This window comes from Phalangium opilio, unplaced genomic scaffold (assembly GCF_054372755.1).
Source record: "Phalangium opilio isolate 3A_F unplaced genomic scaffold, DU_Popi_V2 ptg000070l_1, whole genome shotgun sequence".
Taxonomy (NCBI): domain Eukaryota; kingdom Metazoa; phylum Arthropoda; class Arachnida; order Opiliones; family Phalangiidae; genus Phalangium; species Phalangium opilio.
The window spans coordinates 10,514,435-10,535,795 of NW_028324182.1; the positions used below are offsets into that span (position 1 = coordinate 10,514,435).

Here is a 21,361-nt window from a genome sequence, read left to right on the forward strand (position 1 = left end):
ATTTTATTTTCCTCTAAGTTGCACAGTGTGTTTAGAACTAAAAAAATATATTTCCAATTTAACGATTTAGAAAAAGCATTCCACGCATATATCTTAAACGTGCCAGGCCTCAATGGGTCAACTTAAAATGACACCAAAATATAAACTCTTATATAATCAAGCTTGTCAAAGCTTAAGGCGATGCCACTAATTTTCAAAGATGCGTATATGGATAATCCTTTTTTTTTTATTATTCAATCAGAATTTTATAAAAAAATATAAGAATATTTTTTTTTCTATTTGTTTGTTTACTGAAGGAAAAAAGGCGTAAAGATTTATAACTTAATGTTTTAATCGACTGCAATAAATTTTGTTGTGGCGCCAAGATCGTTATATTTAACTCGGATCGGAGTGGTTTTAATTTTGGTTTCTGACTATATCGTTTTTTTCAAGGAAACACTTTTTATATATTTTTTCTATCTACTTCTCAAAGCTAAAGTCTAAAATAAATTAACTGAAGTATAGGAAGATTATACAAACATTCCGTAGGTGTGATTCCTAAATATATAAATCTTAATTAATTTAATTAAATATCTCATTAATTCATTAAATGTCTAGCATTAATTAAAGCGTATGTTTTTGAGGTGTTGTTTACTGAGGTAGCGAGAAATTCCCTAATAAAGGCTAACTTTTCCGCGAACATCAATGTACGTAGGTGAAATCATTATACAGGGGCTCGTAGAAAATACATTAGGTTACTTCAGCCTGTAAGTTCGGCTTCATCATATCTAAACTTTATAAAACTTAAAATCATCTAGTTTGAAAAATTACTCTTAAATCTCGTTACTGTTTTAAAATTACTGGCCTTAACCCTGAATACAACTTTAAACCTAACCTTACGTAACTTATATTTGAAATTCAACCCGGTTAACTTCAGGTACGTCAACTCAAACGAGACTATAAACGGAACCTTTCAAAACATCCTCTTAGTTCCAAGAATTAGCGTTCTAGCTCAAAACTCCGAATGTGTGCCTGCCTCGAAGCGAACCCAAAACCGAAGACGAAAATCTTTAAAGCAGCTATTTCTCGTCTTTCGCGTTAGTCGGGTATTCCAAATACGCGGCCCGACCCGAAGTTTTCGGATAATTCAACGTAAGTTATAAGAAGACACGCTGCTAAAGTCTCTTATTATTCGTCAACGATGGCGGGCGGTGAAAGAGCTCTCGGAATTAGTCGGTGAAGATTTAAGTGTTTTCGACGAAATGGTTACGGCTCTTTTCATTTCTATCGGCCGTTATTAGGTGCCTCACGCTGTAAACTCTAAGACACTTGAGTTTCTATATAGAGCAGTGGGGAAATTGGCTAGGACCATCAAAACAGAGACTTGAATTATCGTAGTGCAGTTGAGCGTACTCCAAATAACTGGGATCTTTGGGACACACCAAGGCACTCAAATACTTGTATTTGTAGACAACACGCGTTCTTTCTCTCTAGATAGACCTCGAAACAAGATATTTTTCTTAAGTAACAAAAGTACTTAATATTAAAAAACAACTTAGCGAGGCATGATAATGCCGTTATCTCCGTCGTCTGCTTTGATTGAAGATCATTTAGCGTTAATTATATCATACAAGGGTAGAATTTTTTTCATTATCTGGGAACTTTTAGGTACAAACCAAGGCACTCAAATGCTTGAAACAAAATATTTTACTTAAGAACGAAGAGTACTAAATATTTAAAAACAAATTGACGAATAGACTGTTAATGGCGTTATTTCCGTCGTCTGCTTTGATTGCAGACCGTTAATGATATCATACAAACAAGTATAAATCATAGAATTGTTGTCATTATCGTCCGGAGAATTAAGTTTTTAAAGCTGATCTTAAACCTAACGTATTTCCAATTTCTATACTCTCAGTTTAAATACTTATTGGAGTGGCATCCATGAATTAATCGTCTTAGCTGTTTGGAAAAAGATAAAAAATAAGTGCCGGTAAAATTTCGGTGGTGTTAGCTTTTGGAAAACTAAAGAGTGGGAACTTCCAGCTCGATGCTTCTCGGTGACGTCTAAATTTTCCGCAACCGGAAATATGTATGGAATGAACTTTTCTAAGCGGCCGCGTGATTCGAATTCCATGGCATCCTTCCTCCCAACGAACGAAGTACCCTAGCTCGCGACTCAAGAAATTTCCAGCCTTTTTATACACTTCTGAAGTGCATGCTCTTAGCATCCCTATCTCTCTCTCTTACTCTCTCTTCAATGGCGGACAAGGTGGAAATATTCTTTATAATGCACTCCCAACCGCCTCGCTCTAGCTGCTAATACGCGAGCCTAGTTCTCATTTACTTTTTCTACACCCTCACCCACTCTCTTGACTCTTGCCTGCATGCACGTAAAATTTCCGATTTTTTACGCCCATATCCAATTTACTAAGGTTCTCTCTGACTTAATTAACTTCTTCGTAATTCGTTTTATCTGGTCTGTTTGTTGGTATTTAATTGTTATTGCTTTTCCTAGTTGTTAAATGTATGACTAATTTTCTTTTGTCGAGTGATTTTCAAAACAATATCATTTATTGTACAGAAACTTTATACGAAATTTATATTTATTTATAACCATAGCCACGTTACTTGCGCAAATTACGGTGTTGTATCATAGAGGATATACAGTAGAGGAGTGGACACAAATAGCCTTTACCAATGCGTAACTGTTCAAAATTTTTACCCTTCAAATTCGGTTTTTATACACATTGACTGATTGCCTTCTAAACAAGACATCATTATTGGTTGAAAAAAATATCGTCTGGCATAAGGTATCCTCTATGAAGGTGTGGAGTTATTTTTAGGCAAAGCTAACCACGTGCCTACAAAAGAAACATAATTACGGTTAAGTAACTTCTAAAACAATGTAACGAAAAGTTAATTCAACAACTTTTTATGGTAACATTAGAAAAATCTCTTTTAAGAATAATATCCTTGCTAAACTATAGTTTGGGTTTCCTATTTGGGTAAAGCTTGGTAGGACCGGGCGTTGATTATCAGTAAACAGATGGGAACAAAGCTCTATATCGCAATTATTTACATTTAGAAGAAGGGTGTTGTAAAAAATGCGAGATCAGTACCCGGGGTTAACATCACCACTCGACTCTGTCATCCTCCGAAGGTGACAAAATTTCGACGCACGCCGTTGACTTCGGAATGCCAAATCCTGGTCCTACATATTCCGCGTGTCTTCCCTGATCCTAGCTCTTCTAGCTTTCGAGTCAAATACCAAATAGGCATAGTTCTCCCGCCAAATTATTAAGAGCTCCTCGCGCAATTCAAGCGAAAGCACGAGCGTGCGGGCCAGGATTAGGCCTAAACTTTATGAAGCACGTTTATTATTAAGCCATAACGGCGCCAACGTATACCTAGTCATACCCAGCTCATTGTCTATCTACGAGTATGACTCTATCAGTGTATTTTTAGTCTGTCCGAGACATTCGTGACGAATGACCCAACATTTCTTTAAAACAGCTTCTTCACGCTTGACCTGTTAGTACGAATGTTATTGTTTTAGAATCGCTTGATACGAAGTAGCTGACATACCATGTCCCCGAAAGTAATTGTTTTCCTAATCTTAGATTTGTTTTGGAACTAGCCAAGAGAAACAAAACAGATAAGAGACAAGATTAAGAACTGCAATACCCGCGTCTGTAATGCGTACAATTTGTAATTATTTGTTTTACATGGAGTGTTCTACTATCTCATCGCGGAAGAACACTCGCTCGCTGTACAAGTTCCCGCATTTAGGCCTAACACCATGGAAAAGGTTTTAGAAAAAAGGCTTAGCATTTTTCAGAAGACTAGCCTCAGTTTTGTGTTGTCTATTGAACACCATCACTTTTTGAGGCAATTTTAGCAGGACAGTGATTCTCTTGAACTTAAGCCTACTGAGTCCCATTTTGATTATCATTTACCTGCAGTGTTTTACAACATTGACTGTGCAGGTTTTATAATTTTAGTTTGAAAAGGGGGGAGTGTAAACGAGATCTATTCGGATGTTGATGGTAGAATGAAAGTTATTTTTGTGCCCGCTTCAGTGACAAATTTACAAGCCTATCTTTTTAACTAATGACTTTTGGAGGAAAGAGGAACGAGGAGGAAATGAGAGAGGAAGAGAGTGAAATGCTTTTTTTAAGAGGAGGAAGAAGAACTGTAAAGGGGTTCAGTTTAGTTTAGTGAAAGAGAGAGGGTCGAAGAATTTTGCTTAGAACGCCGAGAAGGCAATTTTGCGCCCCGTCTCTTGGGGTCCTGAATGAAAAAGACTCCTTTAATGACGTTCCACCTACCATACTTCTTCTTCTTTCCTCTTACCGTATCCTTTCTCCATCCAATCTCCATCCTTTCCTCCTCCTCCGCATCTTAAAGAGAAGGTGGAAGATAAACTCTAATCATTTCTGTAAATTAAAGTGTATAATTTTAACCTTGAAATGAAGATACCGGATACGGAACCCATAGACATTTTTATGTAAAAGAAAAATTTACAGCAGATTAACACCTTTTCATCCTCTCTTTAATTATGTACCTAGGAGTATACATGTCCTCTACATCTTCTTTTTCTGAGAAAATGATATTTAGGATTTTCTCCTCTTATAATAAGAGAGCTTAAATATACCCTAAAATGAGCCTCGTTTCTCTTGAACTTAAATATAAGTATACCTTTCTCTTCGCGCTAACATCTTGCCTGATTTAATTCCATTTATTAAAAGTATAAGCCGTAAAGACGCAGTTTTTTGTATACGATTTAAATTAATGATTTGGAAAAATTGTGTGGCGGTGATTGAGGATTCGTTCGCCAACTATTAATTAATCAAGTCACTCACGGTTTATATACGGATAACACATTTTTCTATAAAGTCATTAGCTAATTTTAGATTAGAACGTAGGAGGAATGAAAAAATTGTCATTAAGGTTGAGATATTTAGTTTAAAGTGAAGGTAACGCAGACTTTATGTGTTGCGCCTTTACTGGCTCTTAAATTTGAAGAATCCATCACTAGGAGACGCGTCTCTACGTGAAATTTACCACTATTTTTACCAAGTCATGTAAACTTACGTGATATTTGCCTCGACTGTCAATATCTCATAAACAAAATTGTATTTTAAAATGAATGATGTGAGCATTTATTTTGTTACTTCGATTGACATTTCTTTACACGTGTTTCTGATCAGGCTTTGCCCCCGCCTTTTGGGGAGTCGGACAGACAGATAACAAGAAGGGGGTCCTATCTCGCTTTTTGGGGAACCAAGCCAGACTAAGGTTCAAAGATACATAGGAAATTTTCTCTCAGACGTCTTATAACTGTCAAATTTTGCTTAAGAACTTGTTAAAGAGCATCCGTATGGTATCGGATCGGTTGCTTGTTAGCAATCCCCTCGCAACCCATCCTGACTTGTCATTATCCCTATAGCCCTTCTAGACGTACGCGCACTGTACACACGTTACCGGACTCTTTTTCGCCAGATCACTCGTAACCTCTGACCCCGTTCCTATCTTTTAGTTTTACACATTGAGAGCGTAATTTGAACCCCAACGACGTCTGGATCAGCTTCCGGTCATGCTCAGTTTTGACATAACAGATTTCTAGTTCAATCGTGCAGGGTGCATGGAACAGGCCAAAAATTTATCTACCTTATGAAAACCTGTTCTTTCTTGACGAGGTGTTTGCTATTATGTCATATTACGCATACGCCCAATATAATTGCTATACTGCGTGGCAATTCAAATATCAAAACAAGGCTTAATAGATTTTATGTATTGCAATTGTAAAAGCGCGCGAAGTTTCAGTTTGAAAACAAGGGTTAGCTCCCTTGGCCTTAACTGCAACGAGCTGATAATTCATACTGTTAATGTTAATGCTTTCGTTGATGTTTTTCCTTTTTATATCTGAACCAAGTTCGAAATTCAAATAGCTTCTCGAGAGTAGCTTGTTAACAGTTAATTGGGGGGAATATTTTTATTTAGGTTATTTATTCCCGACGATAGTCGGTGTCCTTTCTGATAATATCGGGTCGTCATTCTTTTCGACAGCGCCTAGATTCGAATAACTCGTCTAAAACGAAGAAACACTAGACATCCGGGTTGCTATTGCTGATTAACTTCTGTAGCTTAAGAACGTGATGAGAATTTCATCTACCATATATTCCAAGATCTAATTTTTACGAGGTTGATACCGAAACAGCTAGGCGTGGGTAGACAATCCTCAATGTTGATACACTAAAATGTTTTTCAAGTGTTGAGCCAAGTTGAGGTCTAGGGGTATGTCCCACAAACTTTCATTTTGATTGTGTTTTATTAATACTATATAATTTATGCAAATAGAGGGGTCAAACAATTATAAGGTATTATCGCTGGAGAACTGAAAATTTCCATAACACTTTGAATTATCCTAGACCTTTCTCAGTCTGTTAAATATTTACTAGGATTATCTACAGAATTAAATAAAACAGATTAACGTTCTAAGAAAAAGTAGAGATGATCAATTTGGCTATTTTATTTTTCCAATTGAATTTTCTTTTATTTTGAAATTCAAAGCACGTCAACGATGCCAAATTCTTTGTCGATGTATATATTTTTAAATCCCCTTCTGGTCGAGATAGGCCTAGATCGTGAATTTCTGGGTAACTTTCTCTCTTGCAGTTCTTATTTAATAAAAGGGGTTTTTCTCTCTCTCTCTCGCTGGCTCGAGAAGCTAATCTTTCTACAATCTTTTTATCCCTAATTTATAGCTAAAATCTCCGTGGTTATAAATTTTCATTCATCGTTTGTTTATATCGAAGGCAATTATCCTCTCAGAGGGAGGTCATTTGTTCTAAGCCACTAATTTAAAGAATTTCTATTTTGACATAATTTTTTTTTTACCGGCTTTCGTAATAACTCGTGTTTGAAATATAATATCTTATTTAAACTAGGCCTAGTTTAATTGAAAGTATTTTTTTTCTTTCTTTTAAATATAACAGGGCTGTAAAGAAAGGGTTTGGTTCGTTTATGACTGGAATGTATATAAGCCTTTCAACAAACCAGATTAATGAATTAATTGATTAAAATTTAGTTTAATTTTTTTATTAAAGATTAAGTTTCGTTTTAAATATATACAGGGTGTTTCTTATAAGTCTGAAAGCTTAAATTAAAAGGGATGTTCTTTGGGTGCATGATTTTGAGTCAAAAATGTAACTTCTATCTCCATTTTGTAGTCAGGGACACTGTTTTCACAAAGTTAAGATTGTTCAGAGTATTTTACGGATGACCACTTAAATTTAATTAAGAAACTGATTTAGACAATGATTTCTAATTTCCAAACTTATCAGACACCCTGTATTATATCCTATGGTTTTCGGTTTGAATATGATGACAAATTGGTAACCAAAACATAACATAAGACTTCTTCATATTTTCGCACTCTCCAAATATCATATTTTACTTCAAATTACTTACTTCTGTAATAACAGTTATGTTAATACTTATTTAAACACGTGAATTCTGAAGCCGCGAAGAAATTTTACACCGCGTAAAATTCCGATTAGGATATGCTATGTTAAACCTATTAGCAACGACAAATATTTGACACTATTTCACCTTTTGCAATTTTTGGAAATCTTCAGACGTTCATACCGTATTTTTTTTTTCGTAAATCTAGACGGAGATTCGTATAAACAGCTAAAAGACCCAACACAATCTTAGTTTCTAATTCCTCTGTGACTTTTCGTAGGTAGATTTTTTTTAAAAGTGAGTTACACTTACACCACCTCTCCCTTACTTACCGAAAAGAATTTCTCGCATTTCGCTAAAACTTTAAACCGAAACTAGTTTCCATATCTCTTTCATTCCTCTAACTCGCTGGAAGTTTAAGATTCCATTAAAGGGATAGTAGGCCTTTAGTATTTAATTTCGACTAACATTAAGTATTTAATACAAATTGTGGCTTTAGTGGTCATTAAAACCGTATTTTCTAAAATAGGGCTGGTAAAATAAATATGTTTCGGTGGATGTAAAATTTAATGATAGATTTATAAACCACTATCGCTTTATCTTGGAAATGTTCTCAACTTAATTTTTTTTTATAGTCTTAGCTTGAAATTGTCTTACGTTAATAAAATATAGTGTAATAGAGATTGTTTTAAGGGAATTGAAAACCAGGAATACTAATGAAAAATCGGTCGGTTTTTCTTTTTTGTTAAATTCCTCTAATTTTAAGGGACGTTTTTGGTGTTTGGGAGCTTTGATAAATAAAATTGAAATCTAGGCCTAATTTAGCTCTAATCCGTCTTCAAACGCTTTTCTCGATACGTGATGGTGCAAAACAATATTCCACTCCTAAAAATAATCCTTGGCGTCACGTTAAATTAAAAACAATGCCTATTTCTATTATTTGTCTGGAGAATTGTTTTGGGGACACTAATCTTTGCAGTGCAGACTCGGTTTGGGGAAAATGACGCTACGGGTTCACGGCGTGTCAATTTGGACAGAGTGATATTTCATTGGTAGGATGTCGCGTTGAAAACGGGTCGTCATTCATCTCTCCTTCCACCACCCACCCCCCTTTTCCTCTCTCTTCATCCATCTCTACTCATCTTCTTCTCTTGGGTTTCCATCCTCTCTCCTCTCTACAGTAGAGGCAATAAGATGGAGAGAAAAGTTTAGAGGAAGCATCCCAAAGAGGCTTTTTATACGCATTTCTCATCGGACGCTGATGATGTGGCGGTTATTTTAGGAATGGCGTAATTATACCCTGACTTTTTGACGTATACGCACCTGGAGATTTTTTATTTTCAAGTTTTTTTTTATTTTTCATTTGTAAAATTTACAACTTATGCTCTAGATCTCTAATTTCTATTCTGGATTAGGATTAGGCTTAGGTGAAAAGCTAGTAAAGGAAGTATTGACGACCACCTTCTTGTCCTGGTAGCCATAATTTCTATTCTGGATTAGGATTAGGCTTAGGTGAAAAGCTAGTAAAGGTAATGACGACCACCTTCTGGTCCTGGTAGCCAGAAGAAACTAGCCAATGGCATTCATTCTACTTAAAATAATCCCGAAGTAGGCTTAATTAAGAACGGATTCTGTTGAGAAGTGATGAGCTGGATAATCGCCAATTGGGTTTGAAAAAATATCTGTTGTATGTTTGGGGTTATTACGATTCTTCGAATTTAGCTGTGACTCTTGATTTATTTGGGCGGTTTTGTTTTTTAAATAGAGCGTTTTGAGAATTGGCTTGGCTAGAAAACTAATTTATCTGGCATCCCTGCTTAGTCTTGAGTTTATAAAACTCTACAGGCAGGTTGCACACCCAAAATGGTTATCGTCTGCTTAGCTGTCCTTCCTTTATTTCTATTCTATTTTGTTTATTGCGACTTTTGCACCCTCGTGGTATCAATCTAAGCAATAAGATAAAATTCTTCGGTGTTTTTTTCTTTGTCGCGGTAGATATAAACCTTTAATCAGGGGAGGTCTAAGTGCTAAATACAAACGTATAGAACGCGGACGCGTCTCAAACTTAAGTCCGGGTGGTCCATTATCACGCTGGCCTCCGAATTCTGTTGCGACGTTTTCTATAACTTCATCTTGGGTAACCTTAGACAAATTTTATAGAGAGTAAATAGTACCTGTGGCTTTATACTCAGTGTCAACTTGTCACTGATCGAATAGAGGGGTGCCTGTATCGATAAGAGACCGTAAAACAAAAAATACTCGCATTAAAAACGCTTTTAAAAACATATATCTTTCTTGGGGTGAAATTTAGTCAAAACTCTAATTTTATCTAAACTTTTTTTTTTATATAAAATTTCCGAGTTAGCTGGCTTACCCTTGGATATAGTTTTAAATTTTACGACTTTAGACCAAGGGTTTCTTTTAATTTTATAATAAAATAAAATAAAATCCTTAAGTCTAATTACGAAACATATGTACGGATTAAGAACCTTAAGGTGGTCTTTGAACATAACCGTCTCTAACTTTAAAGATTCTCTTAGTTGATTCCTACGCCAAAAGCAAAGACAAAGTACAAAATAAAAAACAAAACAGCTAGAAAACCACAGTTGTCCCGTTTAATTTAGCTTTACGTTTTTTATAACGGAACTAGCTATAGTGAATCCACCATCACCAACAACACTACCACCACAACTTCACAAGACGTTTTGTCGTCGTTTATAAAAAGCTCCATGCACTCTCACGCACTGTAACTCTTATCTGATTGGCCAGTTTTTATCATTTGGTCACGGACGCTTTGCGGAGGGCTTCAATCTCTGTTTTCGCTAATGACCGACAATTTCGTGGCGCTAAACGCGGCGGCGGCAGGGAAGTCTTTTAGTGATTGTTATCGCTCCCATTCGTATGTGTACACCGCGCGCCACTATTCCACTTTCTTTCTTTCTTGTTAAAGTCCATATCTTCCTTTCTTTCCGACTGTCTGTGTGTTTCCTTTACGTAAGGCTTGAGGAAAATCATCTACTGTCTTGTCTACGTCCCTCCTAAGGTCTATTTTAGGCCAGAGTCGAGCTTTAGAGAAAAGATTTCGAATGAGGGTGATTTTGCGATGGAAAAAGCATTCTTTGTTTTTTGTTTTTATTTAACAATTGGAAAGTCACTCGAATTAAATAAAAATCATTATTACATCATCGGTTTTCTTAGGAATATGACTTGGCCTTCTTTTAGGGGTCGCCTCAAATGAGATGCTTGATTTTTAATGTCAGAGTTTACTCCAGGCACGGTTCAGAAGATTTTTCTTTTAATTATTATATATAGAGAAGTGGTACTCCAGGTTAACTTAGTTTTAGAAATTTATAGTTAGTCTTGTCCGTTTTATTGAACTATTTAAGTAGCTACTTAAATTTTGTTGCCATTTCTAAATGGGAGGTCGAAAATTCTATACATTCCTGTTAGTTTTTAAGTCTTTGGTTTCATTATCGCTTTTGACCGCTTGTGAATTTTAAAGAATGCAGCCTATTCTATAAAATAAACCTTTAAAAATTAGTTCAGCTTCAGTTTTATCTCTAAAAGCAGCAATAAGAAGTTGAAACCGGACTACCGGAGCGCGCTTATCTAACGGCCTTTAGTAGTTTGGCGCCACGATTTTTCCATCACTTCCTCTCCGTTCTCCTAGATCCATCTATCGCTCGCTTTCAAAACTTGGGGCGTTATTTTCATCTAATCGCGATTAACGTAATTTTAAATATATCTTATTCTCAATATTTAGGGTTAGTTAAAATTTTGAATAAACTGAAATGTACGTTTTTGTGTTTATAATAATATATTGTTGGTTTTAAAAGATGTCGCGAAAATCCAATGATTTCAAATAAAAATCAATGATGGACGAAGGAAATCCTAAGGCGTTAGGTATTCTCTGCTGTAGGAATATGCCTCTATTAATTCTTGTATTTCACTTGGCCATACGCGAGGTCTAACCTTTGTAGGTTTTAGGTGTAAATGTCCATTTATTTTTAATTTCTCTGAAGAATTATACTTGATACACATTCCTAAATCAACAAGAAAAATATATATTTACCTCTGGCATTTAGTTCATCTTCCCTATTCAAACATCCAGTTCCAACGATTATACTTTTTAGTCCAGAATGTCTATTTCAAGAATGCGCTGTTAATTGTTTCAATATTCAAATTTCTCAGAAGAATATGCAGGCTTCGCCTTCAAATCAAAATCAACCAAAAAAAAAATAATATTTCCCCTTTTTAAATAATATTTCGAATTAATCAAAATTTTATTTTATACAACGAAAACAAATACATCATTTACATAATTTATAATCATCTATCTAGGGCCTATATTTTTTTAATCTGTTACCGGTATTTAAATATTTAATCTTATATGATATTCGACTCTTTGACGTATAGACCTATTTAATAAATAATTCATATAATATTCTACATATGAGATCAGAAAGGTACAGTATATAAAGTGGATTGGTTTAAATAATATATACATACGTTCCATAGTTTAGTACACATTTATAATAAACCTCGCTTTACACGTGTTGTTTTTAGGGTATTTTCTCATTAGACTATTATTATTATCGCGTCGCACGTTCATTTCAGTTTATTTCGTCTATTTTGTGTTTGGAGAAAAAAAGGAAAGAAATTATGTTTCTGCCCTTTGCCTTTTGCAGTAGACACAAAGTCCGTCCATCGATAAATCGTTTTTCCCGTATTACGGAGGATGTCTTTAGTTTCGCGGCAATCGCGTGTTAAGGAGCCACTATAGTGGCCCTAGACTCTTGAAAAACATTGTCACACGAAAAAGGGAAGATTCCACTTTTACCCTCTTTGATTTTTCGCCTGACAAATTTCCCCCATTAAAGAGAGAGTGAATGAATGATCTATTTCAGTCGTTACCCTTTGTTATCTCTTGGTTAGGAATAAATAAGGGTCTTCATTGTGTCTAGAGGGATTATACGTAAGGTCGTGTTATTTGTGAATTCATTAAAATTATCGTTAAACCTTGGTTTCAATCTCGCGGCTACGACAAATAAGGGTCTTAATCGTGTCCAGAGGGATTCTACGTAATGTAATGTTATTTGTGAATTCATTAATTGTCGTTAAGCCTTGGTTTCAAAAACTTTGAATTTCGAACTTCGCGCTTGTTAACAAATTGATAGAAGTAACGCGGTCTACATCTTAGAGTAAGTACTAGCTTCCCAGTTCACCCTCTCTTTACGGAACTTGGGAGGTTTGATGGGTAAAACAAAGAAAAGGGACAAAATCTTTCATTTTCGTGCTAGAAATCCATCGGCGTCAAAGCGTGTCTAGTTTCCTGGCCCGTTCCGTTCTCTAATTGGAGGGGGTCGCGTATATGTAAGGTGGATGGGGGGGTGTGTGTTAGGCTTAGCGAAAGTTCAGTCGAGTTTCTCCAGGTGATACATGTCGGCCAAGAGTCTCTCGATGGGGATATCTCCGATTGTCTCTTTGAAGAAAAGTTTCTCCACGAAGCTGGTACTTACAGCACGCAAACAGGGAATCAGTAGGAGTAAACGTCCGAATCTCGTGGGTTGGCGCGGGTATTTGTGGCGGACGTAATCGCCCAAGATGCATTGCGCTTGATCTTGCAGCATTTCTACGGGATGCACGTCGCAAAGTCCCGGTAGTTCTATATAGTTTGTTTTTTTATTTAACCACACGAAAAAAGGAGAATAATAGAATAGGGTAAGAGAATAAAGAAAAAAGATAAAATTCGCTTTAGTTTTCATCCTTCCAAAGAAAAAATACCGCCCTTAATGGATGTTTTATGTTTACTACTATGGGCTCATTGAATAAAATACTTTCTAATGCATTTGTCGCATTGTTTTTAGCCCTAACGATGTAAAATATTTCTTCTAGTGTTTGTAGGAGAAGCCCTCATTTAGGGTGAATCTATCCCATACAATTCTTACGAGCGCCTGTAGAAATGTTTCACCCGCTACACACCAATGCTCAGGGAGAAGCTACCCACCAGGGGCTACGGGAAAAAATACATTACGAATTTACCTGGTTTAAAGAGAACGACGGCTTTTAAACAGCTGCACTCTGTTCCATCTAAAGATAACTGTCTGACCCTTCTCATGATTTCTTGCATGTAATGCAGATCTGTCGGGCTGTAACCTGGAGATCGGGTCAAGTTTCGCTCGGATGATCTTTGTTTTTGTTGTTGGTCCGAATCGTCCAAAGGGGATCCGGGCGGTGAGGGCGTTGAACGGGACGTTTGACCTCCTTGTCCGTTTTGTTGATTGTGGAATTTTAAGCCTGGTAGTATAGACATGATGTCCATTGTTACTGACCACTGAGCCATATTGAGCAGAAATAAATCTTTCCACGATTCTTCTAGTAAAACAACCTACGAAGAGATGGTTAAAGGGCTTAATTCGAGTTTTCATTAAGCCTAAATATATTGGTATTCTTACCTGATCGTTTTTAGACAACGTTTGAAAACTTGGTAAACATTTGACCCATCTAATGACCATAAAGAGTAGTCTAGCGGTGACTTCTTGTACGGATTCCCATTGGCCGCCGCCGATACTCGGAGGAAGTCCACCGAGTAAACCCGCCCCGTACAGGTTATGAAATCCCGCCCCGGGCGGAAGAGCACCGAGAGGAAAGCGGAAAGGCGGTGGAGATTGGCGATCCGCTGTCGCGGAACCCACCGCCGCTCCGGAAGCGACAGAGACTGCAGGCGGCATATGCAAAGAAGAGCACATTAAGGGAATCGGAGAGGAGGACGACGGCAAGTGTTGGACGCTCGACGGCGATTCCCCGTGACTTCCCGAGCCCTTAGCCGCCGGAGAAGGAACGGAGAAGGGATTCAAGCCGCCGACGAAAGAGGGAGGCGCCAATCGAACGCTGTTCCATAAAATCTCTTGCGATTTCTCGGCGTTTAATAGCATTTGTAGCAGACCAGGAGAAGCGTGGCTCAGGAAATTAGCCGAGGAGGTGGGCAGGTCGGGCGGAACGCTGAACATATCGCCCGGATGAGGGGATGGCACGTGTCTAGACAACGGAGTCACCGAAGCGCTTGAACCGTTTGACACTATAGATACAATGATTTTTTAATTATCATTACCAGGAGATAATTTTAATAACCCTAGTTAAAAATTACCTCTTCCTGAAAGAGACGAACTAGCAGAGGGTGAAGTTTTACAGAGATCAAAGGGTAGTTTATTGGCGTATATGACCGCGGCTGCGGCCGCCGCTGCCGCTACTGCCGACCCCGAGGAACCGGAAACTGGGACGGGTACCGGGTGACAGTTTATTCCCGGCGGAAAACCGGGGACTTTTGGCCCCAAATGCAACTCGCTCAAATGAGAAGGGTGACCGGGATGAGCCTGGGAATGATGCAGATGGTGATTGTGGTGATGAAGATGATGGTGGTGCGAATGCGGCCCGTTTCCTCCGTTGCTATGGTGATGATGAGGATGGCCCGATGGATCTTTAAATTTCGGTTTCCGTGGACCGCGTTCGTGCTGCACCGCTGCTCGCGAGATACAATCGAATAGAAGCAAATAATCTTATTAAATTCCTAGTAGTCAAAATGTAAATTGGGTATTCAGGGAAAGGCTTATAGACAAATACAATTTTAAATGCTAATTCCGCGTATGAAATGTTGCTTATGTACCTAAGTAACTTTCCGAAGTTCTGAACCTTAGTTAAAGCATTAAAATTGACGTTACTTTTACTGAATAAGTCGATTTTCAGACGGCTATCCTCTCTCTCAAAGAGAGTTTATTTCTCAAAAGTAGATTATCAGACTGTGAAATGCCCCTATGAGGTTTTCATTGTCTATGAAAAAGACCTAACTTTACAGTAACGTAAGCCGGAAAGCCCGCTTTACAAGAGGACAGAGTTTCGCGTTCCCAACAAGCTAAGAGAGCGATCCAATTTCGCTTATTGTTTGACAAAGATTTCACGAAGCGTGAAGTCTCGTTTCACGCCAAACAGTTTCGCCAACTAACTCTCCCGCATCCTTCCCTCCCTCCTTCCTTCATAGCCCGGAGGTCGCTCTTTGCCTAGCGAATATTTCGCTCTTCAGGGGAAATGAAGGTATAGGGATGGAAAGATGGAGTGAGAGAGAGAGAGAGAGAGAGAGGGCTTAACTCTTAGCTTGTTTATTCTGTCGACCACTCGGAAAAGGTTCCCTGCCCTTCCTGATGCTGTACGGACTTACATCAGGAGCGGACTTTTCGCTCTTTTCGCTCCTTAGCTGAGATGCCAAAACAAAAATTAACCTTATCCCGGCGCGCGACAGCTATAAGATCTCGCAATGTTTATTCGCAAACAAAAGCTCCGTGCTCTTACTTAGACGGAGCCCCATTTTATTTTAACACCTACAAATAAAAGGAAATTTTTCTTTTAAACAGTTTAAGACTGTAAAATCGCGAATAATAAATCTTTAATATTTAATATTTAATAATAATAATAATACACATTAACGAATTTTCCAGCGATAATCCTATTAAACAACCTTCGATAATTTTGCAATTTTAGAAAGCTCTCTGATTTAAAAGAACATCAGCGAGACCCCGGGGTCATCCAATCTAAACATTTCTCTATCCTGAATCTACTGAAACATCTATTGAAAATTCCACTTAGTACGGGTCAAATAAATCCCCATTTATTTATAGAAGTGGGTAGGTGCTAGAGTTCAATATTCTTAGGAAACGTTACTGTACTCTTGGTTAGAATGAAATCCGGCCCCGGTGCCCGGTGTTTCGAATCTAAACACGGATCCCGGAGATGTTTCCGCGATGAAGAGGATATATATATGTTTTGGAGATTATTTTAAGTAATAGAGCGTTACAACTCTATAATAAGTGAGAGGGCGTTAGGCTTAGCGGATATATTATTTTGAAAGCGAGAGCGCGTACGCGTTAAAGCTTTATGATTCTTATTTGCAAATAGATTAGCTCCGTTCTTCTGTTAACATTCACCACGCGACCTCGCTGCTCTCGACATTGCCAAAGCTGAAAGCCCGTAGCGCGTCAGAGAAAGAGAGAGGGGATTCTAGGAGGAGGTTGCTGATGGCGAGAACGGGAGAAGATGAGAAAGTGGCAGAGTTATAAGGCATAAACGGGGTTCTCTCTCACTCTCCTAACTCTTAGCTAAGACGGGCTGTAGACTAGAGTAATTCCTTGGCTTAAGAATAGGTCCCGGCCACGCTTTTATCAGAGTAAACATCCGGGAAAGAGAGAGAGAGAGATAGAGGAGAAAGATGGGCATCACGTAGTTAAGTACATATATTTCTGAATTCGAGACTAGAACCGGTGTAGATTTACTCGGTGAAGCGCGGGAAGGTTCGCGGCTCCTTTCGCTAAAGTTGGGCGAGAAGCGAACACGGTGGGTCGACTTTTACGGTTCCCCCTATCGCGATATCGGAAATCTTTAGCGCCAATAGGAAAGCCAGGATCTTGCTGGCGAGCACCCATCATCCGTCACCCCGTGGCGAATTAACCTGGGCCAACTAATTAAAGGGGAGAAAGAGGAGTGAGACTCCTTTTCCGAGTCAGCAAGTTTGCGAGTACAGTGCTAGTTTTCGGACGTTAACGAGTTAACGAGAAAAGGGAACCCAGAGAGAGAGAAAAAAAAAGAGAGGAAGGGTTATGGGAAAAAGTCTTTTAGCTTGAAAACCTATAGCTACACTATAGCTCTACTTTCTCACCCAGGGGAAGTCTATAACATGAAGTTATATTTTTCGAGCTAGGCCTAGTATCAATGTTATTTTTTGAAATCTAAGACTTATCCAAAATATTTGTGAATCCATTAACTGATAGCTGTATCTCTAGAACCCTTTGATCTAAGATGTTGAACATAGTTCTGTTGGGAAGTAGGTGTTAAGTAGGAAGTAGGAAAGCCTTCTGATCCGAATCCATTTTGGGGATTTGCGCTCCGAGAAGTTGTTACAAATATTATATTTCGCCTTAAATATTTTGACTATACTATTTACACACAGTACAGCCACTAAGATTCAATTTCAATATATAACTTGATTTTATCTTTAAATACGTTAGACTCTTAACCAGTTCATTCCGCTTCTAGCAATAGGTTTTCTAATTGATAAAGTAGTTACTTCGTATTACGTACTTTTACTAAGGACTATGAGAGACAAAAAAAAAAAAAAAAAGATTAGACTTCGTTCAGTGCCTCTCTTTTTGTCTAAAAGTTCGACCCGGTAATTTGTAACCTTGTCCAGATGGTCTGTCTCATCTTGGGACCGTTCCCTTAAATAATAAAACTAACTTTACGACAACGTCGCGACGGTACAATTTATTAATGAAGCTTCGCGTTAAGAGAAATAAGACTTTCCCCGTCTTGTTTAGATTAATTATTAAAGAACATTTAGTTTTCGTAATTGTTTTGTACCTACCTTCTTTGTTCATGCAAGCTTCGAAACACTTTTTAAGTCTACAAGCTCTGCACTGGTTTCGGTGCGTCTTATCAATTGGACAACGTCCTTTTAAATCGCCTTGCGCTTTGCAAGTATATACTCGGTTACGATGTATGCTTCTTTTGAAAAATCCTGAACAACCTACGGAGAATTTAATTTAGTTTGTTAAGTTTCTGTCTATAAGCCTAATTAGCCAAGGCTTAGTGAGCTTTTTGATTATTTGAATAGGAACGAAAATAGGTCGAGTGTTATTTTTATAATTGGTTAAAATAAACCTTGTTAGGGGATTAAGTATCGTGTTATTTTAAAAGGGATATGAGTGAAGGAGGGCGGGTGAAATGGCGTATGCCTTTTAATAGAATACGTACCGTCACAGCTGTAGATTCCGTAATGCTTCCCAGAACTTCTGTCTCCGCAAACACGACAGGGAATGTCCAGTAAACGGTCTCCTACCATAGAAAGATAACCAAGATGAACATTACAAGAAGATACAAACCCATCGGTTCCGAAAAATGATACGCAGCCCCGACCCAAGTGCGTTGTCCCGTAAGTTCCCTATAGGATAACAATAGAAGGACATAGAAAATCCATGTTGTACTATTCACTCTCTCTCTCTCCATCCCATCAAGTTGGCAAATATAGGTCGAAGTGCTATATAGCTATTTATCTTGGAATGTAGGTCAATTGAGGAAGGGGGGTCTAATGCCTGTAGTTACTCATTTCCATGTGTCTCCTCTGTTTTGCAGTTGATATAATACATGGACTGACTAATTTTAATCAAGAGTGCGAATTTTAAACTTAGGATAAACAAATTTCAATTACAATAGGGGTATATCATCACAATTTTGACATCAGTATTTTCAAAAATTAAAAACCAAAACCCTGCCCAAACCACTTTACATATTGAACTGCGACTACTTTTGTTTAATGTTTCTTTTGCTTGAATATACCGCCATAGAGGGCATAAAAGTAATTAAAACATCGTGAATGGCTAGCCTCCGTACGTTTAAAGTTTTACCCTTACAACGTTGGTTCTATTTGCTGGTCTTGGATATAAAAAACATCAACTCTTCTGATTGCACTCAAAAATAACTTCCACAAAAAAGAAATTAATAAGATGGTTTCGGATTAATTTTTGTTATCATTAATTATCTTGATCTTCGGATTTCCTTTTTTTTCTTTTGTCTTTCATACCTGTACTGAAGTAAGAGAATTACTTCTCATCGTTGACCGACCTTAATCTCAAATACTTTCGGTCTAAAAATCGACTAGGCTTAGCTATAGAGGCTAGTGCATGCTATATTCAGCTAATCAGCGCCAATATTAATTAAAAAGAACTCCACTCTTTCCACGCTTCTGAAGTTTTGATCCTTTTGCCACGAGAATTTTTTCGCGTCTCTGCATGGGGAGCGGGGGTTCGGCTTTATTAACTTTACCCTTCAACCCCTATCCCAAATGGTCGCGTGTTTCACTTGTTTTACTTTTGGAGACTCTGGTACCCAGAGGAGGTAGTTTTCTCTACGCTTTTAATGGAATTTCTCTAGCCTATCATCAGCGGTGTTGGGAGTATTGGGGTCTAGGTGCGTAGGGGCAGTACACTAGCTAGGCCTAGGCCCCCTTTTCTTAATGAGGTGGGAAGATTTTTCTTATGTTTGACTTGAGATTAGCGAGCGGAGTGATCCTTTACGACGTGGTTGAGAATCTTTTTGAGTTTGTTTGAATCCCCAAGAACTTTTCCCTCGTTCGCTTTGAAAACCTTTAATAGAGTTTCAAGCTTAATAGTAACAGTTTTTTTCTCGCCCAATTTACTTTCCTTCCATTGTTTATTAAACCGCGAATAACCTATTGGTTTCTTATCAGTTGTAAAGTTCAGTGTAGGAACGGCTGTAGATACCTCGGGTTAACCCTGATTGATTTCGAGCCCACTTTCGTTGAATATTCAATTTGGTATAAGAAAGGTGTATACTCTACTCTCTTCTTGATTTTTCTCGCCGTCTGAATCATGAATTTATAAAATTTTCCATGAGTATTGAAGTTATTGAGCAATGCTAATAAGTAAAAGATATCAGCGCGTTTTAAAAACACTATGTTTTCATTGTTCACTGAAGATTAGTCTAAAACGTCTTGTGGCATATTTCTAAACTTCGTATAATAAGAAAGATTCAGTTTAATCTGTCTGTGAATAACGCTCTCGGGACCTTCCAATATTGCTCTTGGAAGTATATAAATTCATGGTTGTACTATCTAAATTGCTTTCCCCAAAAAGGTATACGGTACATTCTAAATCTTATAGTCACCACTAAAGTTTTATCTTCTAGGCGTTTGTTTTATGAAGGGGGTATATGAGCTACCTTAAACTCGGGAACACTTTTAGTAATTCTAGAGTTTCTTGTTTGTCATTGGCTATATAGTCTTTTTGGCGCGGTTCCCAAGAAAGAGGTGGGTGATCAAGTATTAAAAGGATTAGAGCCTCTTTTTGCCATCTTCTAGGTTATAATTGGACCTTTAACAATATCTACTGTACCTTCTTGCTTGAAGCTTTTTAAGGTAGAAATAAAAGTTCGTGCGATTGAATTTCAAATGGCGTTAATTAGGTTCGCCGTTAAAAATTAACTGTTAATGAATATTCCAAATGGTGGATTGGAACCCACTTTTTATATTTTTCATTTTATTTTAATAGGTTTTCAATTAAAAGTTTTAAGAATTAAGATTTGTTTTAGGTAAGAATAAATTTTTGATTGTAAAGTTTTGAATTATTATGAAAATTCACGCGCGAGATTTCCATCTTTCATCTCTATCGCTCGAGTTCGAGCACCGGTGCATTGCGGGTTGACAATTTACAGGCGCCCGTAGGAAATTGCCTATGAATGAGCCCCTGTGCGGTAGCTTTCCTGCGAAAATATTTTTTCACGCGTTTATGGCATTTTTAGGCACTAGGCTTATGCTATGGATAAAATCTGACAGTTGTAGCTTCATACGACTTAAATAAGCGTAGTTAACATTAGTTAGGCTCTAAGCATGGAATATCAGATATTCAGTTCTAAATTATATATTGAAATTTCCAACGGTACCAATGTATTTAAAGTTTAACGAAAGATTGCGTGGTTTTGACATAAAAACCGGTTTTATATTGGGTTTTTTGGCTCCCTAAAGACATATCCAATAATGAACCAAAATTTTACTTACTTTTCTCCATTACAGACTCATTTATTCTCTAAAATCGTCTCCTCTTTCATCTGATCCATGACGTTTTCTCGGTTCCCATGCACTAAGATATTAATAAAAATAATTGTTTGATTTACAAAAATCAAGCTAGAACTGGGGACTCTAATAATGTCGGCAAAGATAAAAGCGTACGGAATAAATTACCTGAAATAACAAAGTCTTTCGTTGAAAACAAAATTCCGAGAAGTTACTGTTGTCAGGTGTTATTTTATGTTGTTATTCTTCGTATTCTTCGTCTCAACGAGTGATGGGAACGAT

General features: G+C 37.5%; 1 protein-coding gene across 1 annotated transcript; it reads right to left on the reverse strand.

Moving 5' to 3' along the window:
• Nucleotides 1-12,461: 12,461 nt before the first annotated feature.
• On the reverse strand, nucleotides 12,462-21,074 carry LOC149661556 (nuclear receptor subfamily 2 group E member 1-like). The gene is made up of 7 exons (XM_089843790.1): nucleotides 21,065-21,074; nucleotides 18,247-18,327; nucleotides 17,858-18,019; nucleotides 14,597-14,968; nucleotides 13,905-14,527; nucleotides 13,492-13,837; nucleotides 12,462-13,114 (listed from the first exon to the last, which is right to left on the reverse strand). The coding sequence occupies exons 1-7, from the start codon at nucleotides 21,072-21,074 to the stop codon at nucleotides 12,864-12,866; spliced, it is 1,845 nt and encodes a 614-aa protein (XP_089699916.1). The 3' UTR covers nucleotides 12,462-12,863.
• Between the last annotated feature and the right edge of the window lie 287 nt (nucleotides 21,075-21,361).

Excerpts from the sequence above, each read along its gene's own strand:
- LOC149661556 (XM_089843790.1), bottom strand. Across the intron at positions 14,969-17,857 it reads AGCTTGCATGAACAAAGAAG|CGGTGCAGCACGAACGCGGT; the intron begins GTAGGTACAAAA and ends TCTCGCGAGCAG. Across the intron at positions 13,115-13,491 it reads CGTCGTTCTCTTTAAACCAG|AACTACCGGGACTTTGCGAC; the intron begins GTAAATTCGTAA and ends CAAACTATATAG.